At 40.2% G+C, this 22,495-nt stretch overlaps 1 protein-coding gene across 18 annotated transcripts in view; it reads left to right on the top strand.

Annotated features, from left to right (window-relative positions):
* neo1a (neogenin 1a) overlaps positions 1 to 22,495 on the top strand; it is a 164,200-nt gene that overhangs the window by 92,212 nt on the left and 49,493 nt on the right. For all 18 annotated transcript variants that reach the window (XM_020637677.3, XM_065952726.1, XM_065952724.1 and 15 more), the window contains exon 5: positions 12,872 to 13,008. In XM_020637677.3, coding sequence (XP_020493333.2) covers positions 12,872 to 13,008 — 137 coding nt within the window. The remainder of the gene's footprint in view (positions 1 to 12,871; positions 13,009 to 22,495) is intronic.

Raw genomic sequence — 22,495 nt, 5'->3', positions numbered from 1 at the left:
TGAAGCAGTGAAAATATTCAAAATATATCATCTGGTATCATTTTTTTATAGAACATTTTGCTGCTATACTTGTCCATGTGCTGGTTTTTAGCTTAGCTTGCATTTGGTAACTCCAGCAAGCTTCTCCATCCACTATAGTTGACACACTGTTATAATAACAAACTGATACATTCTTCTTTACTGTAAAAAATAAAATGGTTTATCCTAAAGTAACTCTTGCAAAACCACTTAAAACATCCAAACCATACCTTTAAATGTCACAGGGTTTTCTTGGGGCTTCTTTCTTGACTCTCTGGTGTATAAGCTGGTGTATTTTTCTTTAATTAAGCCCTTCTTTAAAATCAACCTTATTACCTTACTGTGCTCGGCATTCCTCGGCTCTTTCACATGCCTACCTTTTTAAAAAGCAACACAGACCACGATGTACTTCTCTTTACGTTCTTGCTGCCTCTGGTATCCAAAAGCTATCTTGTTAGTTTTGGAACTTGCTCCCAGAGGTGTTAATGCCATTCTGCCACTGCTACCTAGAGAGCCCCAGGAGTGGGACCTGAACGTGCCAGCGGAGCCACTTCAGCTGGGAGAGGAGGCTTCGGGGTTGGCAGCTGAGGGGAAGTTCACAAATTAAGAGCCGAGACTGTGTGTCACAGCGCCTGTGCTCCAACTCCTTTGGCTCTCATTAGCTCAGGGAGGGCGGCTCAAATCCCTCAGAGGGAAGTGCTTTGGACATGGGAAGTTTGATTCTCCCCTATTAAAATTGCACTTTGTTTACCTAACCTCCGTGTACAGGTCCTGCAGAATAATACCTCGGCAGCTTGTGTGGTCAGCAGAAAATAGCTGAAATGTGGCTAATTCCTTTAAACCCAGCCCCAGAACGGGATTTCTGCATTCATTCAAATTAAATGTAAGGCCATTACAATGGTAACCACAAGGCTCCAATGTGGTGTGAGCTAGAATATCATTAAACTTTCCAACAATTAGCCAAGCACAGCGTCAAATTTCAAGTTTAATGTTTTAAACACCTATGGAATTGTCCGTGAGTACATGTGACCTCCAATGGGAGCTGGCTAAAAAGGAACTGATTAATCCACCTTGTATTAATTACAAAACCCCATCCAGCCTGCGCACACACTCCCCCTAGGGTGTCTGCGTCTGTAATTAGCAAGCAAACTCTGAACAACCAGGGAAGTCTCTCTGCAATATTGGAGTGGACCCCCATGCCTTCAGAGCAAAAAGGATTGTGTGGCGAATACATTAGTGAGGCTATTCCTTTGATTTCAATTCGACATTGACGATTAAAAAGAAGCGCAGTGGAACTTTCTTTTTTCTCCTTGAGAGTCTCCTGTCCCTCTTAGGCATTACATGCTAGATAGAAGAGCAGCTGTCAATTAAAAACTGGTGTGGCATGTGGTGTAAAGGAGAGGGGAAGAGGGATCTGCAAAGAGAGTCTAATTGGTCTTTGGTGCACATTGCAAACGGCCTTGAAAGTGTAGACATGAGATGAAAGTTTATGAAGATGTGTCAAAGCTATCAATTGCAAGCAGGGTGACTCACTGACAGCGGGGGATTATCACATGGAGCTTCTGCTGCCGATGCTTCCACTTGGTCATGTTTTGTATTACTTTTCTGTTTCTCTCAGCCTGTTTTCAAAATAGCAGAGCGCCAGCTTATCCTGAGCTTCAGATAATGTAATTGATTCAAAAAAATGTGCAACATGATGGAACGCTGTTTTTGGTATTTTTAGAGAATGCTGATTCTGGGATGTCTGGAAGTAATCATTTTTTTAGCCGTTGTACTTGCTGACTCACTCTCAAGAAGCACTTTGGGATCCCTTAAAAAAAGACGCATTTGATTCCTTCAAAAGTCTGTTCAAAATGTGCAATAAAGAGGATTTGGTTTTAGTTGGATTTCTGTCTTAAGTCTTTGAATAGACTCATTAGTATGTTATTCATAACCTGCCAAAAAGCAGACATTGCTGTTTTTTTATGTATCATCTGTCCACATTGCCATGTAGGATTTACAGCTTCTATAAAACTCTTTGATGTCGGCATTGACAGATGGTGAAAGAGAGCAAGGACCTGAAATTGAATTTTTCAACAGGTGGTTGTCTTACTGAGTTAAAGAGAAATTCATCTCTCTGCTGTGTTACTGTATCATTGAAAAGTTTTTTTATTTCTTTCATGTCTTTTGACTTCTGAGTTGGTGGCTGTGCATATAAGGAGGCTGTAGTCAAAACTTCCTGATGAGACTTTGCAGAGACAGACTTCTTTTATCAGATCCGACCCTGGGGTATTTTTCTTGAGTGTAATCATTTGAAAGAATACATTACCATATTTCTATTCGGTTAATCCATATTTCTTTTCGGGTTTATTCTGCCCACTTCACACTCTCTTAGTTCTCACACACCTACACGGCTGGTCTCTTACTGCACACATCAGCTTCCACTGCGCTGCTTCTTTTAGTGCTCTCTGTTGACTTTCTTCATCAGCTGTAGGTTTTTTAACACCTAAGAAATCTTAAAATTATGACCTAGCGATTCCAAATGGTACTAATTGTAGTACTAATGGTGTAATTGTACACCATTATACAGATATTGTAGGCCCATCCAAAGGAAGTGTACTGTACATGATCAAAATACTGAAATTGTCCAATTTGACTGACAAAGTATAAAAAAAAAAAATCTCTTTTGCTTTGCCATGATTACGCTTTTTAACATAGGAGTGCCTGAGTTCTCAGTTGTTTGTCTGCCTTTATAGTAAGCCTGTTGAGTGCTTACATCATATACTGGTACTTCTTTCCCAAAAGAGAGGTATCTGAATTCTGATATGCTAGTTGTTTGGTCTGGACATCATGGCGTATCTTAGCTGCAGCTTGCACGGGACGAAAAACTGATTTTGATAAAGGTTCACAAATTGATTTACCACAGCACACTTCAAAAACAACTCACGGGAAGTTGTGCAGAACAACGAGTAAAATTGAAATCCACAAATCCCAATTGCAAACTAACAGCACCATTATCAATATCATATTATGAAATTAATAAAGAAAATATCATATTGTACGGAATGATCCCACAAATAAAGCCATACAGAAATAATCCAAAAACCATTAAGTTTAATGATGAAGATGAATCTATGTTTTTGGTGTAATGCAGAGTATGACCAAGTAGTTTGTTGCTCCATTTGGGCCTGATATTTATATAGTTGTTCATAGAGATTTCTGAAATCCTACTCAGACTATCTACTTTAATATGCACACTGATTTGAAATTATTCAGCTGAGGTATCCCCACACAGTGTCTTGCAGGAAAGATTAATATTGCATTATCAATTACACCATTGCTTGTGGCTTATTCTCCTGTAACATGCTGTTTATGTATTCACCCGTGTTCTCATCCTCGCCTCAAATTCGTTTTAAGACTCAGAAAGTCTGTTGCCAAGGACACAAAGCTCACTATTTATTCTAACTAAAGCATGGCAACACCAGGACTGAATATGTTGCACTTGAAGCTGTTCAGTCAACGTGTTTTACGATCTTAGCAACAATCTTAGTGTGTCTTGGACAGCATCCCCAGGTGTCTGTATGGACAGATAGATGGACCTATGGCTGGCCCTGATGACACTCGTGAAAAGGACAGTCATCTTTTGTTCTTGCCAGTATCACTCTATCAGCTAATAGAATTCCCCAGCAGTCAATAAAATAGATGAATAATGCATGCTGGCCAGCAACAGGGAATTGACAGAGCATGTAAATCAACCCCCCTTCCAAAGCCCCCGAGCCATCCGTCTCCTCCACTCCTTGTCTTCTCGCCTTCATTTAAATATGATTGTGTATATTGCATTTACTTGTGTATGAACAGAGAAGCACGGTGTGGGAAATTTGTTTGCAATAGGACTTTTATTGGACCGCCCATACATGCGGTATGTCTGCCATGAGAAGACAAATCCACCATTTTATTCCCTTGACTGCTTTATGTTGAATAAACTAAACACACACATTTACCCACACACATACAGATGCACATATATGGAAAGGCACACTTCTGTCCTCAAGAGGCCTCTATTTTAGTGAGCCACCATAGAGCCAAAAAGCCAGTTAGAAGTGACTTATAAATAGATTCCTAATATGAATCTTTAAGTGCCCCTTTAGCCTAATTCCTGTCCTTTTGGTTTTAGTTTTGATGCGTCATTAAAATGAAATGTTGTATAATGAAGAGCACAAAAGCCAGTTCAGGATAGTAGTCAAGGTCCATCAGAGGAGTCCAAAGAACATATAACACTACCCAACCATATCTTCACCATGACGATCTCAAATATAAATCATACAGTAAAAAGCAACCAGGCAGTGTTGGTCATACAGCGGCTGTTGTCATAGAGACAGGACTGACGTGCAGCGCTTTTGTTCTGAGGAGCTTCATCCAAGCGCTGCCGAGCGAACAGCCAGCACTTTTTGGCCCGAAATAAACGCGAGGTGGATGCAGTTTGACGATTGAGGCTTGCACAGGCACAAAGGTTGTTTCTACCACTCTTTTTAAAAGGCAGCATGGCTGAGCAAATAACACTTCCATTTAAATTTCCATCCAAGCTAACAATCCTTCAGATGCAATCATCCATAATTGTCTGTGTCTGGAGTGAAGTCTCAAAGTGACACTCAGAACTTTGCCCTGCTTTGTGCTCTTCATCCTTTTAAGTGCAGTTACATTGTTATCACCCACACCATCAACTGCCGCCATTGATTTTTTAATTTTCAGTTTCACTTTTCAAACCAATTTAAGAAACATTCGGCACCATTCTGCTCTACAAATGTTGATTTCAAACAGCACAGAGAATGGCCGCTGCAATAAAAACACGGGGATTGCAACTAAACCTTTGATCCTGTCAGAGATACAAACTATCAATGTTAGTGGCCTGTCATTTGCACTTACCCCTTTTTTCAGTTCTGTTTTTATTGCGGTCAATGGCAAATGTCCGCCTCATGCAGAAATGATAGCTTTAAAAGCTGTTCCAGAAGTCATTGGAGAGAAGTGGATTCAGCTGTCAAGCATGAAAGTGTCTCAGATCAAAGAACTGAATGACTCGTGTGACTTTTTTTCTAGCAAGAATAAATAGAGAATTTTATTTTTTGTGAGGATGAATGTGTCCTCCCTTCACACTGAATCAGGTAAGCCTGTGCTGCAAACACCTTCAATCAAGTAACACAGCTATTCAGATATTCTTCATTCACTCACTATGTTTACATGCACAGTTAAGTTGAGCTCAGATATAGCTATTTGATGTCATTTAATTGGACTATTGTCCTACAGTACTGTACACGTCGTACATACCCACAACATAAACGGTGTCTCCTCGTCTGTCCACAAATGCCTGTTTCTTGCTCTAGCACCTTCCATGTTGACATCTTGTTTTCTTCCTGACTTTCTTCTACACAGTTATGCTGTTTAACTTTCAGGCATGCTCAGGACACCTTGGCCAGCTATGTGCTGATTGAGGTGTATACATGCAAGAATAAATCAGCCCCCATCCACCGTAGTTGGGTGTGTTAGGTTAATACAAGATTCATGACCCCCCCCCCCCCCCCCCCTCACAGCATGTTATACAGCAAAACTCTGTTGGAGCAATGCAGCTGCAGCATTTAAATATTTAAAAAATATATAAAATGTACACACACACACACACACACACACACACACACACACAAGCCAAGCCTATCTCACCCATACCTACATACACATTCATATACCACGTGGTTACTACTTTTAAGGTCCTGTCCTCACTCCTGGCATGCTGTTATTGGCTAATGGCTATGAACCCACTGCTCACAGACACGTTGCAGACACAGCAAAAGAGAAAACTCAACCAAGGGCAGAGACTGCAGATACAGACACTGCTGCACTCTGAGTCAGTCATGCGTGATGATTTAGAAGGATTATTTTCAATTAAGTGTGCACATTACTTTAAGATCAAAGTAAGCATGAGTAGAAACATCAATGATCTCCACCTGTCCCTCATTTTGAAAAGTTGGCCTGTTCTGTATGTGTCCAGCGCACCACATGTTTTCAGATATGCAGGAGAGCCCATATGGTTAAGGTTCTGCTTAGCAACTCAGGAAACATTTCCAAACTGATAAATGTCAGTAGCAGGCAAGGTTAGGTTAATAGAAATGTTTTACTGTAATGTATGTCTGTCTGAGAAAACAAGACAGTTAAAATGTTATTCAGGCAGCAGAGCTCCTTCTCTCAGGGTGTTGTTCAGTCTCAAGAAGAAATGTGCAGCATCTCACCTTTTTGCATCTTTTGTTTTTCTTCATAACGCAACTTTAGTTGTCGGGTAGGAAATGAGGATAGGAGCTAATGTGATTACACATTTCTGAAAAAAAAAAAAAAAAAAATATATATATATATATATATATATATATATATATATATAGCGCAATTGAATATTTCCACCAAATGTAGCAGAAAAATGGCTTCTGCCCCCCCTGGTATTTTACCTGTTATAAGTTAACACTGTGAAGCATCTTTAGTTGAAGCAGAACTGACAATATGTTTCTTGATTCACAAAAAGTCTGGACCTGCACAATGTCTTTCACAACATGAAATCACTCACCTGCAGAGCCTTTAAATGGCTCTTCAGCAGACATTATGTCGTTATATATCCTATTTAAAGACTTTATAATGCCGTGTAGTACTGCAGTTTGTAGACATGGGGGTTCTTCTGGCATCCAGCACCCCAGAGGGCCCACCAGAGCCCTCTTAAAGTATATTATGCGAGTTATGGGCTGCAGGCCGCATTGTAATATGCACTTATTAAATGATCAGTTTATTCTAGGGGACCTTGTTAGGGTAAAAAAAATTGGAATAGAATCAGGTATGCAAGCGTTGTTTTTGTCTCGTGGGGCTGTGAAGGTTTCTGTTATTAGCCAGAGGAAAACAAAATGTTCTCAAGGCCTTAGAAGCCCTCCACTGTGCTGTTGGTTGTTTCTCAAATTAATTCCAATTATTCAACCATTTATTTCCACCTCTAGTTTGACTTCCACCTTCTCTCCTTTTTCTCTCGCATGTGCTTCCCCATGTACCTTTGCGCATATTTGAACAGGTAGAGGAGGAGAACAAAAGGGTTTTGAAGCGTGAAAAATCATTCCAGTCCTCCGCCTGCCCGGCTTCGCTGTAAAATGAAATCCCGCCGCTTTCTACCCACCTTGAACATGAATCAAATTCATGGAACTGTTATGGTTTTGTTGTGGTCCAAAGCGAGAGAGAGTTCAATTTGCGTTCACGTTGAAGCACAACATCTCGAAACGGCACAATCGTTGACATTCATGGTGGATGACGGAGAGAGAGAGAGAGAGAGAGAGAGAGAGAGTTGGGGGGGTTAAGACGGTGGGGGGGTGGCAGTCACGGCGAGAGGGAGAGGGAGAGTGAGAAGAAATTTAATCCACAGAGCGAAAAAATAAGAAGAGGGAGAGGGCAATGAAAGAAAAGTTTTGAGATTCCCACTGTGTCCATTAATAATAAATCCCCTTTTGTTGTTGTGACAGTTGTTTCCACCTACCTCTCCCTTGTGCTGCAGATCACCTGACCCATGCCCGACCACTGTCACAGCACCGCTGATTGTTCTGTGACAGTACAACTGCACAGCCTCCGTCAGCACACACACACACACCTGCACACACACCTACAGTTCTTCAGTGATCTGTGGATCCCCCTTCCCCAGGTGTACTGACCTTGCCAACAGTCTGTGTTACGGACGGCTGAGTCACCGCTCACACATACCAAATGTCTTCTTTCCCTAGAAGCTCCTCTCTGAAGTTTCTGTGGCCGCCACTGCCTTCAAAGCTGAATCACAGAACAGGGGACAAGACAGTGCTCGAGACGTGTTGACAGGAAGTTCTCAACACCTTTCCTCGACAAGTTACACACAAGAGAGGATCAAAAGAGGAGGAGGATGTTCTTCTTTTTCAACATTTGAAACTGATAGACGATGCTACAGGTGTTGAAAGTGAAATATTTTGACAGGTTGATGATAGTGATACATTTCTTAGTGCTTCTCAAAATCTGGGATTTTCATTGCGACCAAATGTGTTAGACAAGTCAGTACCTCCTATTACCATTAAAATAAATAGACTTGATCATTGAGTTCACAACTAAGACTATTTAGTTATTAATAAAAGACACATTATTGGTGGAAAGAAAAAACATTGCTGCATTTCTCTAACTTTCACAAAAACTTAACGCAATGTTCTGTTGAGTTATTCACCTAGACTTACAGTAGCACCATTAATACTTGTCATGCTGTATCAGAGATGATAACAATATCGGTATCTATATTGAAATAACTTTATTCACAAGTTTGATTGCTGTGCTGTTATGTTTGATGCTTGAACAAAATAGACATTTCCATGGTTTCATCATCATTACAGTTGCTTACATTAATATTAGACTGATCAGTCTATTTTCATACTTATCTGTTACTGCTAAAACTACACATTATTTTACCTTTATTACTGACATTGTAGCTATAAATCTCTCTTATTCATTGTTGCTGCTCTGTCTGTCTCCATCCCACTTCTCAAGCCCGGCACAGTTTCTGCAGATGTCTGTTCATCATGAGTCTGGTTCTGCTCGAGGTTCCTGCCTCTTAAAGGCAGTTTTTTCTTACCACTGTAACTTAAATGTTGCTCATGATAGATTAGCATTGGGTCTTTGTAAATAACATAGCAATAAGTTAGGTCTTTTACCTGCTTTTTGTAAAGTATCTTGTGATAACATTTGTTATTAATTTGCACTATACAAATACAGATTGATTTATTGATTGAGGGTTGAAAGCATTTTGCAGCTTGCACAAAGTTTGCGACAAACAAGAATGTTCATGAATCTTGGAAGGAAAATCTATTTTTCCATTTCTGTAGTAATGTTTTTGCCTCTTTTCTTATGCCTCATCTTTATTCCTTCCTTTACATGTAGCTCTTCGGCTGGCAGCCACCGTGACCTACCCTGACCTGCGATACATTCACATCATCATAATAAAGGCTACCAAGGACAAAAGTCTAAAGAAGCATCATTTGGATGAATAAATATAATCACTTTAAATCAAACTATTAAACCTTACACTACACGTAACCCTGGGAAGTAGTAATGCGACAGTTAAGTAAAAACTGATATGACCTCTGGGATGCATAAAGTTACGTCCAAACACTTCACACAACAATTCAAACAATGTGGAAATGTTTTGCTTCGAATAAGGAAAAACATCAACATAACGTCTAATAGAATTGGCAAGGCCAGTTATAAGCATAGCATCGAAGCTAATGACCACGTTTAGCTTGTTATCTTGTGTTGCTTGAATGGTATGTCTTTAGACCTATGAGTACCTGCTGTTTTTCTTAATGGTACAATACGAGAGTGAAACAATAGTGAGCTAAACAAACAGGTTTTTTTGTCCATAATGCAGCTTTAATAAGAACCTTGCTTAATCTCCAACCAAAGACCTGCAGGTAACGCAAAGGTTATCTTTATATCCTTAAAGCAGGTACTGTGTCTTTATTGAAATGAAAGCAGAACATGAAGGGTAGCAAGCTCCCTTACAATAGTGTAAGGTGTATTCAGCCCATTCAGCTCCCTCTCCCTCATGGTCTTTAACAGCAACACTTTTCTTGTTCCAGAGAGCACTTACACTGCCACAGTCAGCGCTAAGATTGACTTGCTCTAAACAGAATGAGAAATAGCCTGGTGGTTTGACATTCTTTGTATGTTCCTGCTTTCAAGTACAAGAGGAAGCTGTCAGTGCCCTTTCTGACGCTGTGTCACTAAAGGCCAGGACTCTGAATGGTCGTCCTGGTGAGACTAGCTGCAGGAATGCCTGGCACAATGAACTGAGCGACGTCTTTCAGAGGAATTTCAAATGTTTCATTCAAACAAGGATTTGGCGTGCAGAGCCTCTCCCCAGCCTGAGCTATACTCCCTCTAATGTGCAGGGGGAAGTAGTCAAATGTACAGCAAGACGTTAGGCATTTTCAGTGGTTTTGTGTTTTGTTCTGTCGTCTTGGGAGCGAAAGAAAAGCAGCTGCCTTCTTTGTGTCGCACCTTCATTCCCACCTTAAAGGCCCAGAATGTTTTCTGTCAGCCTGTGTGCTGAGTACAGTATCTTTTCAGTGTTTCTGTTTATTTTACATTCTGCGGCTGTCAGAGTGAGCAGGTTGTGCTGTTTGATACGGCTGCTAGACCGATGTAGTGATCAGGGATTACCTTATGTTTGCTGTCGGCGTAAACTTGTCAAAATGGCTCTTTTTGACCTGACTTCATACACCTGATACCAAACTGTAACAGTAATTACAGTGTTTCTGTATCACGTTTATTGCTTAGTAGGTTGACACATAAGAGGATTTATAATGGTGCGTATTTGGTGTAGAGCATTTAGATTAGAAATTGAATAAAACGGGGCGCTGGTGGCGCAGTGGTTAGTGCGCACGCCCCATGTATGAAGGCCTTGGTCCTCCAAGCGGGCGGCCCAGGCTCGTATCCCACCTGTGGCTCCTTTCCCGCATGTCATTCCCTACACTCTGTCTCTCTCTCTCTCTCTCTGATTTCCTACTCTATCCACTGTCCTATCTCTCCATTAAAGGCACAAAAAAACTCCCTCACGGCATTATTCCTTCTGTTAATAAACTTAAATGTAATAATAGGTGGAAGCTCCTGATAAACTTCAAGCTTGTATTTATTCTGTCTCAGTGGATCAGAGCGACGTCACTAACAAGTAGCAACCGCCTGCTCTTCATTGTAACGGTTTGTTCAACAGTAAACAACAGTCTGCTATCAAGAAAGCGCAGACCATTCCTGTGTGTAATTGGCTAATCAGAATCAAGTATTTAACAGAGCTGTGTGATAAAGAAGGGTTTCTGTCAATCACATACTATTTAAAAGAGGGATAGAGTGGCTCATCACTTTGTTCTTTTTCCGTCAGTGAAGAAGATTCACATAAACTCTTTCATGCGCTGATCCTTTATTTCATTTATATTAGGTATAATCTTCAACCACATATCTTATTTTTCCAACATTTAAGTTTTGGTCTTTTTTTTTTTTTTTACGAGGCCGTCACGCTCCCTCGCTCAGAGCTGAACTTTAAACTGACTGTCATACTTGTATGTGATTGTGGTCGATGCTGCAGTTAATAGTCCATTTCATCCGTACAATTGGAGAGCGACAGTGATGTCACTTTGGTGACAGCAGGTCGAGTGCCACTCGAGTGCTCCTCTCCAGCACAGACAGACAGACAGATGGTCTCTGAAGCCGATGCTGCCAAACCCACAAGTAGAGAGGCAAAGACAAACAGGGAGGACGTGTTAACCCTGGCTAGTCAGCAGTTTGCTTAAAAAGTAAATATCCCTGTGGCATAGGGTTGTTTTCCTCACCGAGTTCACACTTCACCTCTGCATGTTTCCTCTCTCCTCTGTGCAAAAGCTATTATACACTGATCCTGTTCTCCTCTGCTGCATCTCACTCGCTGTGGCCCTCTTTGGATTTTTATCTTCCTGAGCTCACTTGCTGCTTCTCCTTTTTTTTTTTTCCCCCTGCCTCTCTGTTTCTCTCTCTCTGAATGCAGAGTTCTCTCTCTGTGAGCTATTGATTTCTGTTTTCTCTCCTCTCAGCCTCCTCCTCCTCTCCCATGCTCCACTGCTTGTTGAATCAAGCCAGAGCTGGGCCACAGACTGCTTCCCCTGGGCCCTTTGGGAAAATCAAAGTTGGGGCTTTATAAAATGGAGGCGGGGTCACTGGTTCAATGAGAGGCTATACAAATAGATGAGTGTTTATCTTTCTGGAATAAGCATAAATAGCTCTGAATAATAAAATATTTAAAATGGCTTAGCCTGAGAGGCGTGTAACTGATGTTATTCTAAAACAGTAATTATTCAGTTTTCATTGAGCATCCACTTTCTCCTGCCTTGAGTGTTGGGATATGTAAATATTTATGTATATTATAGACAGGAAAACATCAATTTCCTTAAATGACTTAACTACAAAGAGAAAGTATTTAACCGGAACTTCAAGCACAAAACAGACTGAATTACCTAGAGTGTGTCGAGGTGGGGAATGATGATGTGATTTTTGGATACTTATCAGTGATTTGAGAGAAATGATTCACCTCAGTCACTTCTGAATGAAAACAATCATTAGTTCTCTGAGTCTGACTCACCTCCCATTCATGTTAGGGCGTTTATTCTGCAGATGCCTGTTACTCCGGTTAATCAACAGCTGATGAAAGAAAACGAAAACATTTGTTGATGGGATGTAACATCTGCAGAAGTGACGGTGACAATGTGAAAAGCACAAGCTGTAGCTCGACCTTATAAATGTTGTTTTTTTTAATATTCTTACACCCAAAGTAAGATCACTTTATGTAACTCTTTTTTTCTCTTAAATGCTCTTTATTTTTTTTCAGTGCATCTCGAGTGACCATGATGTCTACAAATTAATATATAAAATATAAATTAAGCAGAACTGGAATTTGCTTTTTTCCTGGCTCTTGAGTGCGCTTGTAGCATCATTTATTCATTCATAGAGAGGGAACAAGGTGACAGAGTGAAGGAGGGAAGGAAGAGATGTGGAGTCAACTTGAGGTCAGTAGGGGAACATGGAGCTCCCGGGGCTGCAACCTAAAACTGTCTGTTATCTCGCTTCTATATTTTAAACGTCTGGTTGGAAAATGAAACTGAATTTGAATTTGATCCTGATTAATCTGTGACCTGAGGTCTCCTGGAAGTGATGCTGGCAGCATCTTGAGTAGCAAATCCCCAAAGGTTGTTAATACTGTTTATGTGAAAATGATCTTAAACATTTTCTGTCTTCCTTTTTCCTGAACTTTGTTTGCTTCTTTCTCCAGTGAGGGTCGAGTGGAGCTGCAGGGAGGAGGAAGTCTCCAGATCTCCAATCTCACAGAGGAAGATGCCGGCGTCTACACCTGCATGGCTGAAAATGGAAACGCAAGCATTGAAGCCCAGGCACAGCTCATTTTACAAGGTACCCATAACAATACACTCACGTTCCTTTCTTTTCAAGGACTAGTGGTGCAAAATGGACAATTTATGGCAGCACATAATAAAACCATTGTATGACTTCATTCCGACATTCACAATAATCAACCAGCCGTTCATTATCATGGTTTTAATCTTTATGGGTATAGTAGGTACAGTGAGTCTAACATAAAGACAACTGGTGACTTGAGAGAGGGCATTGGAAGAGGGCTGAGTCACTGCAGGTGTAGCTGGACTCTAAGAACGTACTTTTATCATTAAAATATTCTTATCTCACCGGATAATGTTTGTAAAGGAGATTATTAAATGCCTTAAGGAAACATAGCCCGACTTGAAAAAAAGGATTAACAATTAATCATGAAATTAAATGAATTAATGCATCTCCTGCATACAAACAGGTAACTCATCCTTTTTGAGAATTTCTGCACAGAGTGGAAAAGTTTGTTTTTATTTATATAGGAATATGAGCGGACTTGACGGTGAGTAATGTATTTACCATAAGTAGGCAGCGTGCAGAGTGTTTGTTCCTGTTTTTATCTGCTATGTCCCCTAACTTCACCTCATGCAGATTTAACAAGTTCTGAGCTGCACATAACACTGACAGGACAAAGTTACTAGAACAACATATATACTGTATTACACCACTGTACACTAAACAGTATGTCATCCACTGGTAATCAGGATATTCACACATGGTGTTTGTACATTATAAATTGGGGGCACAATCATCAAATGGTTGTATGCAGCAAATAGCTGTAGATGTATTTTTTTACATTCCAGTAGCAGATCATGTATACATCTATTCCGTCTATAATTTTAATGTGAACCAGTTTATGATGTTCAGGTAGAAAAGATTTTCACTCTTTATCTTGTGTTTGGTCAAGCCTGCTTTGACGCTGTCGTGTTTATCACTTAAAGTTCAGTGTTGATGAGCAAATATGAATTCCAGCAGATTGAAACTTGAGACGTATTTTTGATGAGTATTAATTATCACGCTTTCACAAGCAACAGCTGCTATTCCCAAGTGAATGCTGACTAATCTTTCCTTTCAAAGTGTTATCCCGAAAGTCAAAATTTAATTACAGCAAGACTGTTCCGCGTATGCCATGATGCGAATACAAAAATGAAACAGTTCATATTTAAAAGATCTTTATGAAACCTACTTCTGTGTATAATGTGACCTGGGATGAAACTTCAACCAGAACATTATCAAGTTTTTTTTAAGTACTGTGGAAACGCTGATAGCTTAGCGGTTATGTCGAGCACCCCATGTACAGAGGCTGTAGTCCTCCTCGCAGCGGCTGTGGCTCTGTGTTGACCTCGGTTCTTTGCTGCATATCATCATCTTCAGCTGTCCTATCTAATAAAGGCCAAAAGGCCAAAAAATCAAAAAAAAAGTCCTGTAATGTAAAGGTTGTTACAAATGTCCACCAATTTGGCACATCAAGTAAAAAGTGTTGTTGTTTTTTTTTTGCCACAGTTTTCTTTTTTCTCTTCCCTTTCATTAGTAGAAAGTGTTTTGAAAGTTTCCTCATTCACAAAGCAGAACAAAAAACACAAAGTATCAATTCCAGGCATTTAATCCAGCACATGTTATGCAAATACATTCTCTATAACAGGAAATATGTCTATAAAAATATACATTTTGACATCTAATCGATGGATTATCATGAGGAGGAAATCTGCTGCATCAAGAAAATCCATGTTACACATATCAGACACTCATGCAGTCAATGCATTGTGGTTATTGTTGTCCTACTTTATCTGCTGGTGAGAAAAACACACATGAACACACGTGTGTGAGTGTGTTAGTATCCTTTCCCAGGTGAAGCAAGTCAACCGGATTTGGTGTGAAATAGCTTCAGATTCGGGGAAACACCCTGAGGCTCATTCCCTGGTTCATTGCATTTCACACACAACCACATCATACAATGACTCCATCTCATTCTCCCCAAATCCCTTCATCTGCCCCCCCCCTTCCCCCTCCACCACCCTTCCATCATTTCCCGTGGCTCACTGTGATTAAGAGAGACAGTAATGGAAAATCACATCAGGTCACAGGAGGACGTCTGACTTCACTCGTTTTCTTCAAGTCTGTTCGCCAAATTCTCTCTAAAATCCCACATGTCCCTGACCTGACCCTCGCCAGCCTCCACCCCCAATGTGCCGAGTCTGTGGGGGAATATGTTTGAAAGACATCCGTCATTGTAATGCGATAAATCACTTTGATTAGATCCCATGCTATAGACTCGCAGGCCTAATTGTATTTACTTCATTCAGATTCATAAAGAAAACAGATTGTGGCATTGATTTCCCCCCTTGACAACAGAAATGACACTTGAAAGGTCAATTTCCCTCAAGAAGTCGTTACGCCCGTGAAAGACATTCATACAAGTCTGTGTGGTTTGGATCTATACTAACAACAAAACAATTTTTCCTCTGACTGACTCCTTCGAAAACACCTCAGGGCCTCTTTTCGCTGCAGTAACAAGGAGAGATTGTGTGTTTACGGCGAGTGGCTTTTCATAAACACTGGACAGTTTGTGTTTAGGAGAAGATGCAGAGAGTCAGCCGGGGATTTGATTGGGTGACACATTGTTAGGTCTCGCCTGGAGATAGCTGCAGGGTTTAAGATGCAGCTGGTGCTTATTTTGGAGGGAGAGGTACGAGGGGGCAGCAGCAGGTGTGTGCGCAAACACTAACACACACCCATGCATACAAAATGATGCCATACAAGGTCAAATACTCACTTACTCTACACACCTGTAAGCATTGGGGATATGAACATGTCATTCTCACAATCACACTAGCAATGGATTTAGTCCTGATATTCATCAAAGCTGCTCTTCAAATGTCACTAAAACAAAGTGAAATCACCAACATTTAATCCAGAAGCAAATGGTTTTATTGCACTACTGTTATGACACATCTTTTTTTCTAGTGAACATGCTTCTTTAGGGAAACTAAAAAATTTCTTGTATTCAGTCGAGTCACGTTCATTAATATAGCACATGACAGCAACAAGGCCATTCAAAGTGCTATATAAATGAATCATAATTGATTTTATCTCACTGCACCGATAAAGGAGAATGAAATTTAAAAATGAAATCAGTGAATCAGTGACTTGAATGTCAGCAAGCTTTACTTCTTTTTCAGTACCTAAGAATAATCCTTATCATCAGGTTAATAGAAATGAACCATCATCCAGTTATCATGAACCTTTTTATCACCACTAGCTACAGTATAAACTCTCAAAGTTTCCATTCTATGTATTCAATAACAGATGTATGTTTTCAACCATTATTCAAACGCCCATGAAGGGGAAGTTATCCAGGAATTCCGATCGTTTTCATCCCAAGTTTCGAGATGTCTTAGCTTGATTGTAGTTAGAACATTAAACCACTCATCATGGCAGGTATTCTTTTTAAGCCAGAGAAATTATAGTGTGAAAATACCTGTGACACAAAAGTGAAACTGACTCACAATATCCAAACAGTGTGATTTTTTTTTTTTGTATTTGTTAGAAAACTTCTATTTCAGAACAAAACGACTAAACAAACAAGAACAACTCGTTGCAAAGTGAAATGATGTACAATCAGCTTTAGATGAGATAACGTCAACAGCTGTCAAAAATAAACAACAGGTATCTCAGAGCCGTATGTGCTCCATCTTTTAATTTGATATATAAAGCCACAGTGGCATAAAGAGGATTAGAGTGTTTATTTGTGCAGACTCGAGCACAATCTGGCATCACAATGAAACTAACAGCATACCCGTTTCATTACAGATAAACTCTGAGCAGGTTTTTTTAGGCTCTAAATTAAATGTAATGTTCAGCTCAGCCCTCCCTTGACATCAACTTTAGGAGCACAGTGTGTCTTTGTGTGTCTTTTGTGTGACTGTGTGTGTGTTTTCTATGTTCACTGGGACTTTTCTGTGACATCTCACCCTCTATTAAAGCTGGCAAACAGGATAAATGAGGCCAGTGGAGGCAGCAGCTTTTGATTATGGTCTTGTGTGACAGGGGCACCACCCAGTCCTTCACTCTGTGTGTGTGTGTGTGTGTTCGGTTTGCAGGACAGAAATAGTCTCCACAAACATGTATGTTTCCAGTTTTATAGGGCTCTGAGTCAGTGGCGCTCATTTATCATGGCCTCATGCTATCATGTCATCAACTTAATTGTTCTTTCCATATGCTGCGCTCCGTGCAGAAAATCCCAGCTCCCCTGTAAAAGTTTCATGTCCTGTCTGTGTGCTCAGGAGGTTTATAACCACAGACATCAGGAGTGTTTTTTTACCTTGTTATACACGTGGGTAAAAATAGACAGAGGCGTAAGATCCCTTCAGAAAGGCTAAATATCCGCTCCTACTGTAGCTCCATCTGCTTCGTTAGTCCTTTGTAGGGGAAAAAAAAATAAAAAATTAATTGCAAATCACATCCACATACCTTCTGTAGCTGGCATTGTTCCAACAAAAAAACATATGCCCATGTAGCTCAACCAAAAGTTAAAGCATGCCTGGTGTTCTCTAGAGTTATATTTTTGGGCTGACGTGAAGGTATATTTTCCAGCTCAGGACAGGAATCATAGTCGTAAATGGTGTGTGGAAAAATCACACATTAGATAAGATCTGGTGAGTATTTTAGTCTGTTTTTACTACCTTCCCTGCAGTGTCACAGACATTTTTATAGCCCCAAACAGATGAACTTCCCATACATCTATTAAAAGAACAATAATCTGATAAGGAGCAACACCCACAGGGGTGCAGCTTTTCCCGCTTTTCATACAGGGTGTTATCTCAATCAGTGGGAGAGAGATGTCTCTTCCCGGTTTCTGTCTACACCCTCTTCTTGTTTTCATATTCATCCGAGGAGAATCAATACACTGCTGTGTTTTACAGATAGAGCCACATCTGCATGACTCCAGGAACAAGTACTGTGTGTCTCCGTTTTGTTACAGTGAGTCTGCTGCAATGGTCTGCCGTGGCTGTTGTTTGAGTTTGTCCCATGTTTCATCATCTGCTGTAGGGGAACCTGGACCAGCTCCTTATCAGGTGTTTGAGTGGGCAGCAGGGTCTGACTGGCGTCCTGACAAAACGTAAAAACTGAGAAACACACCACTTTGATCCTGGGGAAAGCTGGAAAAACACTGAAACACAAACTCCACACTGCCACATTGCTAGTTTGGTGCTACTCTAGGAAATTCAGATTCTTGTGATTGATTTTGTTTCTTCCTCTCAAGTTGAAACACATATATGATCTTTAAGATTATTCCGTCATTGCATTATTAAACATTCATGGTGTGAAACTTGATAATCTCACATCAATATCAATAGCTTTTAAAGTTAAAAAAAAAAAAGTCAATAGTTGTACTACTCTATTGAGACAAGACAATTTTTTCAAAACCATTATTTAAGTTAACTCACCCAGATATCTCACATATCATCCTTATTTATTTATTGAAGTGTTTAGTCATTTTTACATGAGCATTGTTTTATCAATGTTACAAATAATATATTATATAATAATATTTCTAGAAAAACATATAAGACAAAGTCATTTGACATGACCAGTACCTTCAGTTGTCTGGTGCGGCATACAGTACAATACACATGTTGTAAATATAGAGAAAAAGAACCATTTAGACAAACGGGAGTTCAAATACAACAGATATAACTACTGGTACAATACAGAATAAGATTTTTAAATATGAAAAAATGCTTGAGGGGGAATGTACCAAATATGAAATCAGTTTGCAAGAGTTCCCCAGATTCAGTAAAGTGAATATGTTAACTTGAGGAACCTTAAAATAACAAAAAGGAAAACATGTGGATTGTCTTGTATCACAAACCTGATGAAGCCATGTGTGCAAAACGCATTGTTTATTTGACTATGTAATTAGATCAAAATGAAAGGTGATACAGCCGTCTTGTTTGTGGTGAATCTTCTCATTTGGTTTAAAGATCAATAAGGAAGTTTATGTAATTTTTTTTAATCATAAATCATAAATTTTGATTATGTCAAAATTGTAATTACAGCTAATTTAAATTTAATATTCAACATGCAGTTTAGGCTCAAAGCTAACTGTAGGTTTTCTGTTTGCCATGTCTTGTCGTGCATATTCACAAAGTTTAAACAAAGTTTATCAGTTTTAGATAAACTCTGCTTTAAGGATGTGCTCTGAACTCTTCCTGTGTCAAAACTTGACACATTGTTTCTACATTTCATGGACAATTTCAGGCCTATTTTTTCCCCCACTCATTTCTAGTAATTTTAGAAGCAGCATAAAAACATTGAGAGCTTGAATTCCCTCTCTGTGGCGCTGCCTCTAACAGGACGTGATGCTCTGCTCGATGAAAGCAGCCACTAAGCCATCTTTCTCTCCTCACCGCTGAAGCTGTTTGTTTTGGCCAAGATTAAGAGTGAAGTTGTTATCTTTGGACGAGCAAGGACGGGTAATTAGTGCTGTCCAGGATTCACTTGCCCTCAGAGTAAACCCCTGACTGCCCGGGAGCTATTGTTTAACTTCATGAAGCTAACTGGATCCCTGCCAAGCGAACAGAGTAGGAAAACATCTTCATATTTGGATCATGTAGCTTCAACAATCTTACATCAGGCTTTAATAGATGACAGCTGTAGCATAAATGTTTGGGAATGTATGTCCAAATATCCACTTTTTGGATATTTCACCATATTTATCAGTGCCAATAGACTAGAGGCTTGACATTTCCCCCTCAGTACGTCTATGTTCAGTTTATTCTTCCCTGCCAGTGGAGCTTTAAGTAAAGTAATCTGCCCAGAATCCCTTTAGGAGGCCTTTGGGGTTTTGTTTTAACAAGCTCACAGTAAGACATACACATGACCTTTTCCTGGCCCTCTTTTAGGAGTTCACTGGAGTCGGTGTAAGTCTGCATTAAAGCTTCTTTTACTAAGCCACAGGCTAGAGAGATAATACCAGCCCTCGAGGAACTGGCATCGGACTTCTTTCAGCTACTGCCCCTCCTTAAAAATGTATTTCTCTCCCTTCCTTTTATCTGCCTTTCTCTTGTTGTTTTGTGTCTCTTTCTTCATAGAGTGGTGTTTGTGTTCTTCTGCGAGTCAGCCTGTTTGGAGACTCTCCAGCCTGTGGAGTTGAACGTTTGTGTCTCTGTGAACCCTCGACTGTAGGAAAACATGTCTGTGACGTCATGTGGAACGTTAACGAAAGGAAACATGTAGTCCTGGATTTAGATTGAATGTTCATCGCCTTCTTTGTCACTTACTGGATCCAGAATATCCAAATGTGGGCAAGGCCTTCACGGCAGGGTGGTGGCTGCAAAAGCAAAGCGGAGTGTGATAGCCTTGGACAACTGTCCATTAAGCCCCCAAACATTGTGTCATCATGGAGTCCTCTCTATATTTCTTATATCTATTATAGACACTTCCTAACAATACCTAATTAATTTCAGTCTGATAAACATTTAGAATCTTTCTTACTGTATGACATTTTAAAGATACATTTATTGACCTTGGCTATTGTACACTAAATTCCTTTTGTTTGTTTCAAAGTTGCCTTATTATGAATTTTGAGGCAGACATGTTTGTCTTGACAATAACAGTGCACATGACAATGTTCACTTGGCACTAAATACACCAAAAATGCAGAGCACTTTAACTCTCTTCTCCAATGCTGTCAGTTAAAAACACCATCAGTATCTTAAACGTCTAGTTTATGAACTATTTGTTTTTGAGAACGAAGTTGAATATATTAACAGAAACTTTATTGCGGTTTTAGTTGAACCTAGAGCTGCATTATTTAGCAACTGAGACATGGTGCCCCTTTGCAAATGCATGTTTGATGCTGCAAACAGCCAATTAATGAAGGTAACTAGACTGGTAGTCCCCCTCCCCTCCTCACAGGTCACCCTCTGCTGGGTCCTGAAAGCTTACTCCAGCCCCATCGCCCAAGCCTTAATGGTATATATTTAGGCGTTTCTACTCATTGCTCATTCCAATAGGTTCCGAATGTCTGAACTCCATTTAGAGAAAATGGTGCATGTCTGCCTTGATGGAGGGAGGGAGACTGGAGATGGAGAGATAGACAGGGAGTTATAGGAAGATTAAAAGTCAGGAGGGAAATATGGGAGACTGATGGTGAAAGTGAGAGAGAGGATGAGAGATAAAGAGAGCTGCAGGGTACCAGCCGCCATCAAAAACCTGTCACCAGCAAACCTCACCAGGGGCTCTGTTCACAGACACACACACACACACACACACACACACACACACACACACACACACACACACACACACACACACACACACACACACACACACACACACACACACACGTCTAGTATTGACTGACAAAAAAACATTGCAGTCTTATGAATAAACCTCTACCAAAGGCAATGGACATGCACATATTAAGGCCACATGGACATACTGAAAGATATGTTGACACACACACACACACACACACACACACACACACACACTTACATTATGCAAACAAAATCCACCCATACATGTATTCCAGCAGGGAAGGACAATTATGTACAGCACCAGTAATAATGGGGGGGGCCACCTGTATCCAGACATGTTTTTAAATAATTCATTTTCACACATGGCTCAAACACACACACGGCTCAAACACACACACGGCTCAAACACACACACACACACACACACACACACACACACACACACATTCTGACTCACTGACTGGTGTCCCTGACACACCAAAGTAAACCAAGGACTCCTCCTGCCTCTGCTGCACAGCTACTGGAGGGGAATATCCAGGGGACACCACACTGTGAAACACATTATTCACTGCTCACACATCGCTCTGCAGGGAACACCAGAACAGTCATAGGCAGACAGAAAAACACACACACACACACACGCACACACACACAGAGCAGGGTGATGGCTGTATTGACAACCACATAGTGATCTAGTCTTCAAGCATCACCATCTTCATTTCCAACCTTTGTCTCAATCGTCAATAAACTCCAAAGTAACTTGCAGCAAAGCCTAGAAGCTCATTAAGCAAGAGGAGACGAGGTTTCAGTGTTCTGGGGCACTATCTGGTTGTTACAAAATAGAGCCTAATAGCAGTGAATAAAGCGACTTGTGAGTAACTTGAATCACATACTTAAGACCCATGTTTCTATTTTTACTGCACGTTTGCTGTTCAATATGATCTACAGTACACATTTTCAAAAATGTAAGGCAAAAATGCCAAAATGGTTGTGTATTTTGCTAACATTGTTTCGAAATACATATTTAGCGAGCTGTTTTGAATTGATAGGTAACATGATGACACTTGTTATCGCTGCAAAAACGGAAGCTGTTCGCTTGGTTGCCTCTGTTGATGATTCCCCACAATTATCTTGTTTTCATGACGAGCTAGCTGGATGTCGACATGTCTGTTATGAAATGTAAGAAAACGTGTGACAGTCCTGCTACGTTTAGAAATAAAATTGTGTGTGAA

This window comes from Labrus bergylta, chromosome 3 (assembly GCF_963930695.1).
Source record: "Labrus bergylta chromosome 3, fLabBer1.1, whole genome shotgun sequence".
NCBI lineage: Eukaryota > Metazoa > Chordata > Actinopteri > Labriformes > Labridae > Labrus > Labrus bergylta.
The sequence above is the reverse complement of the archived record's forward strand: the minus strand, read 5'-3'. Positions and strand labels throughout refer to the sequence as shown.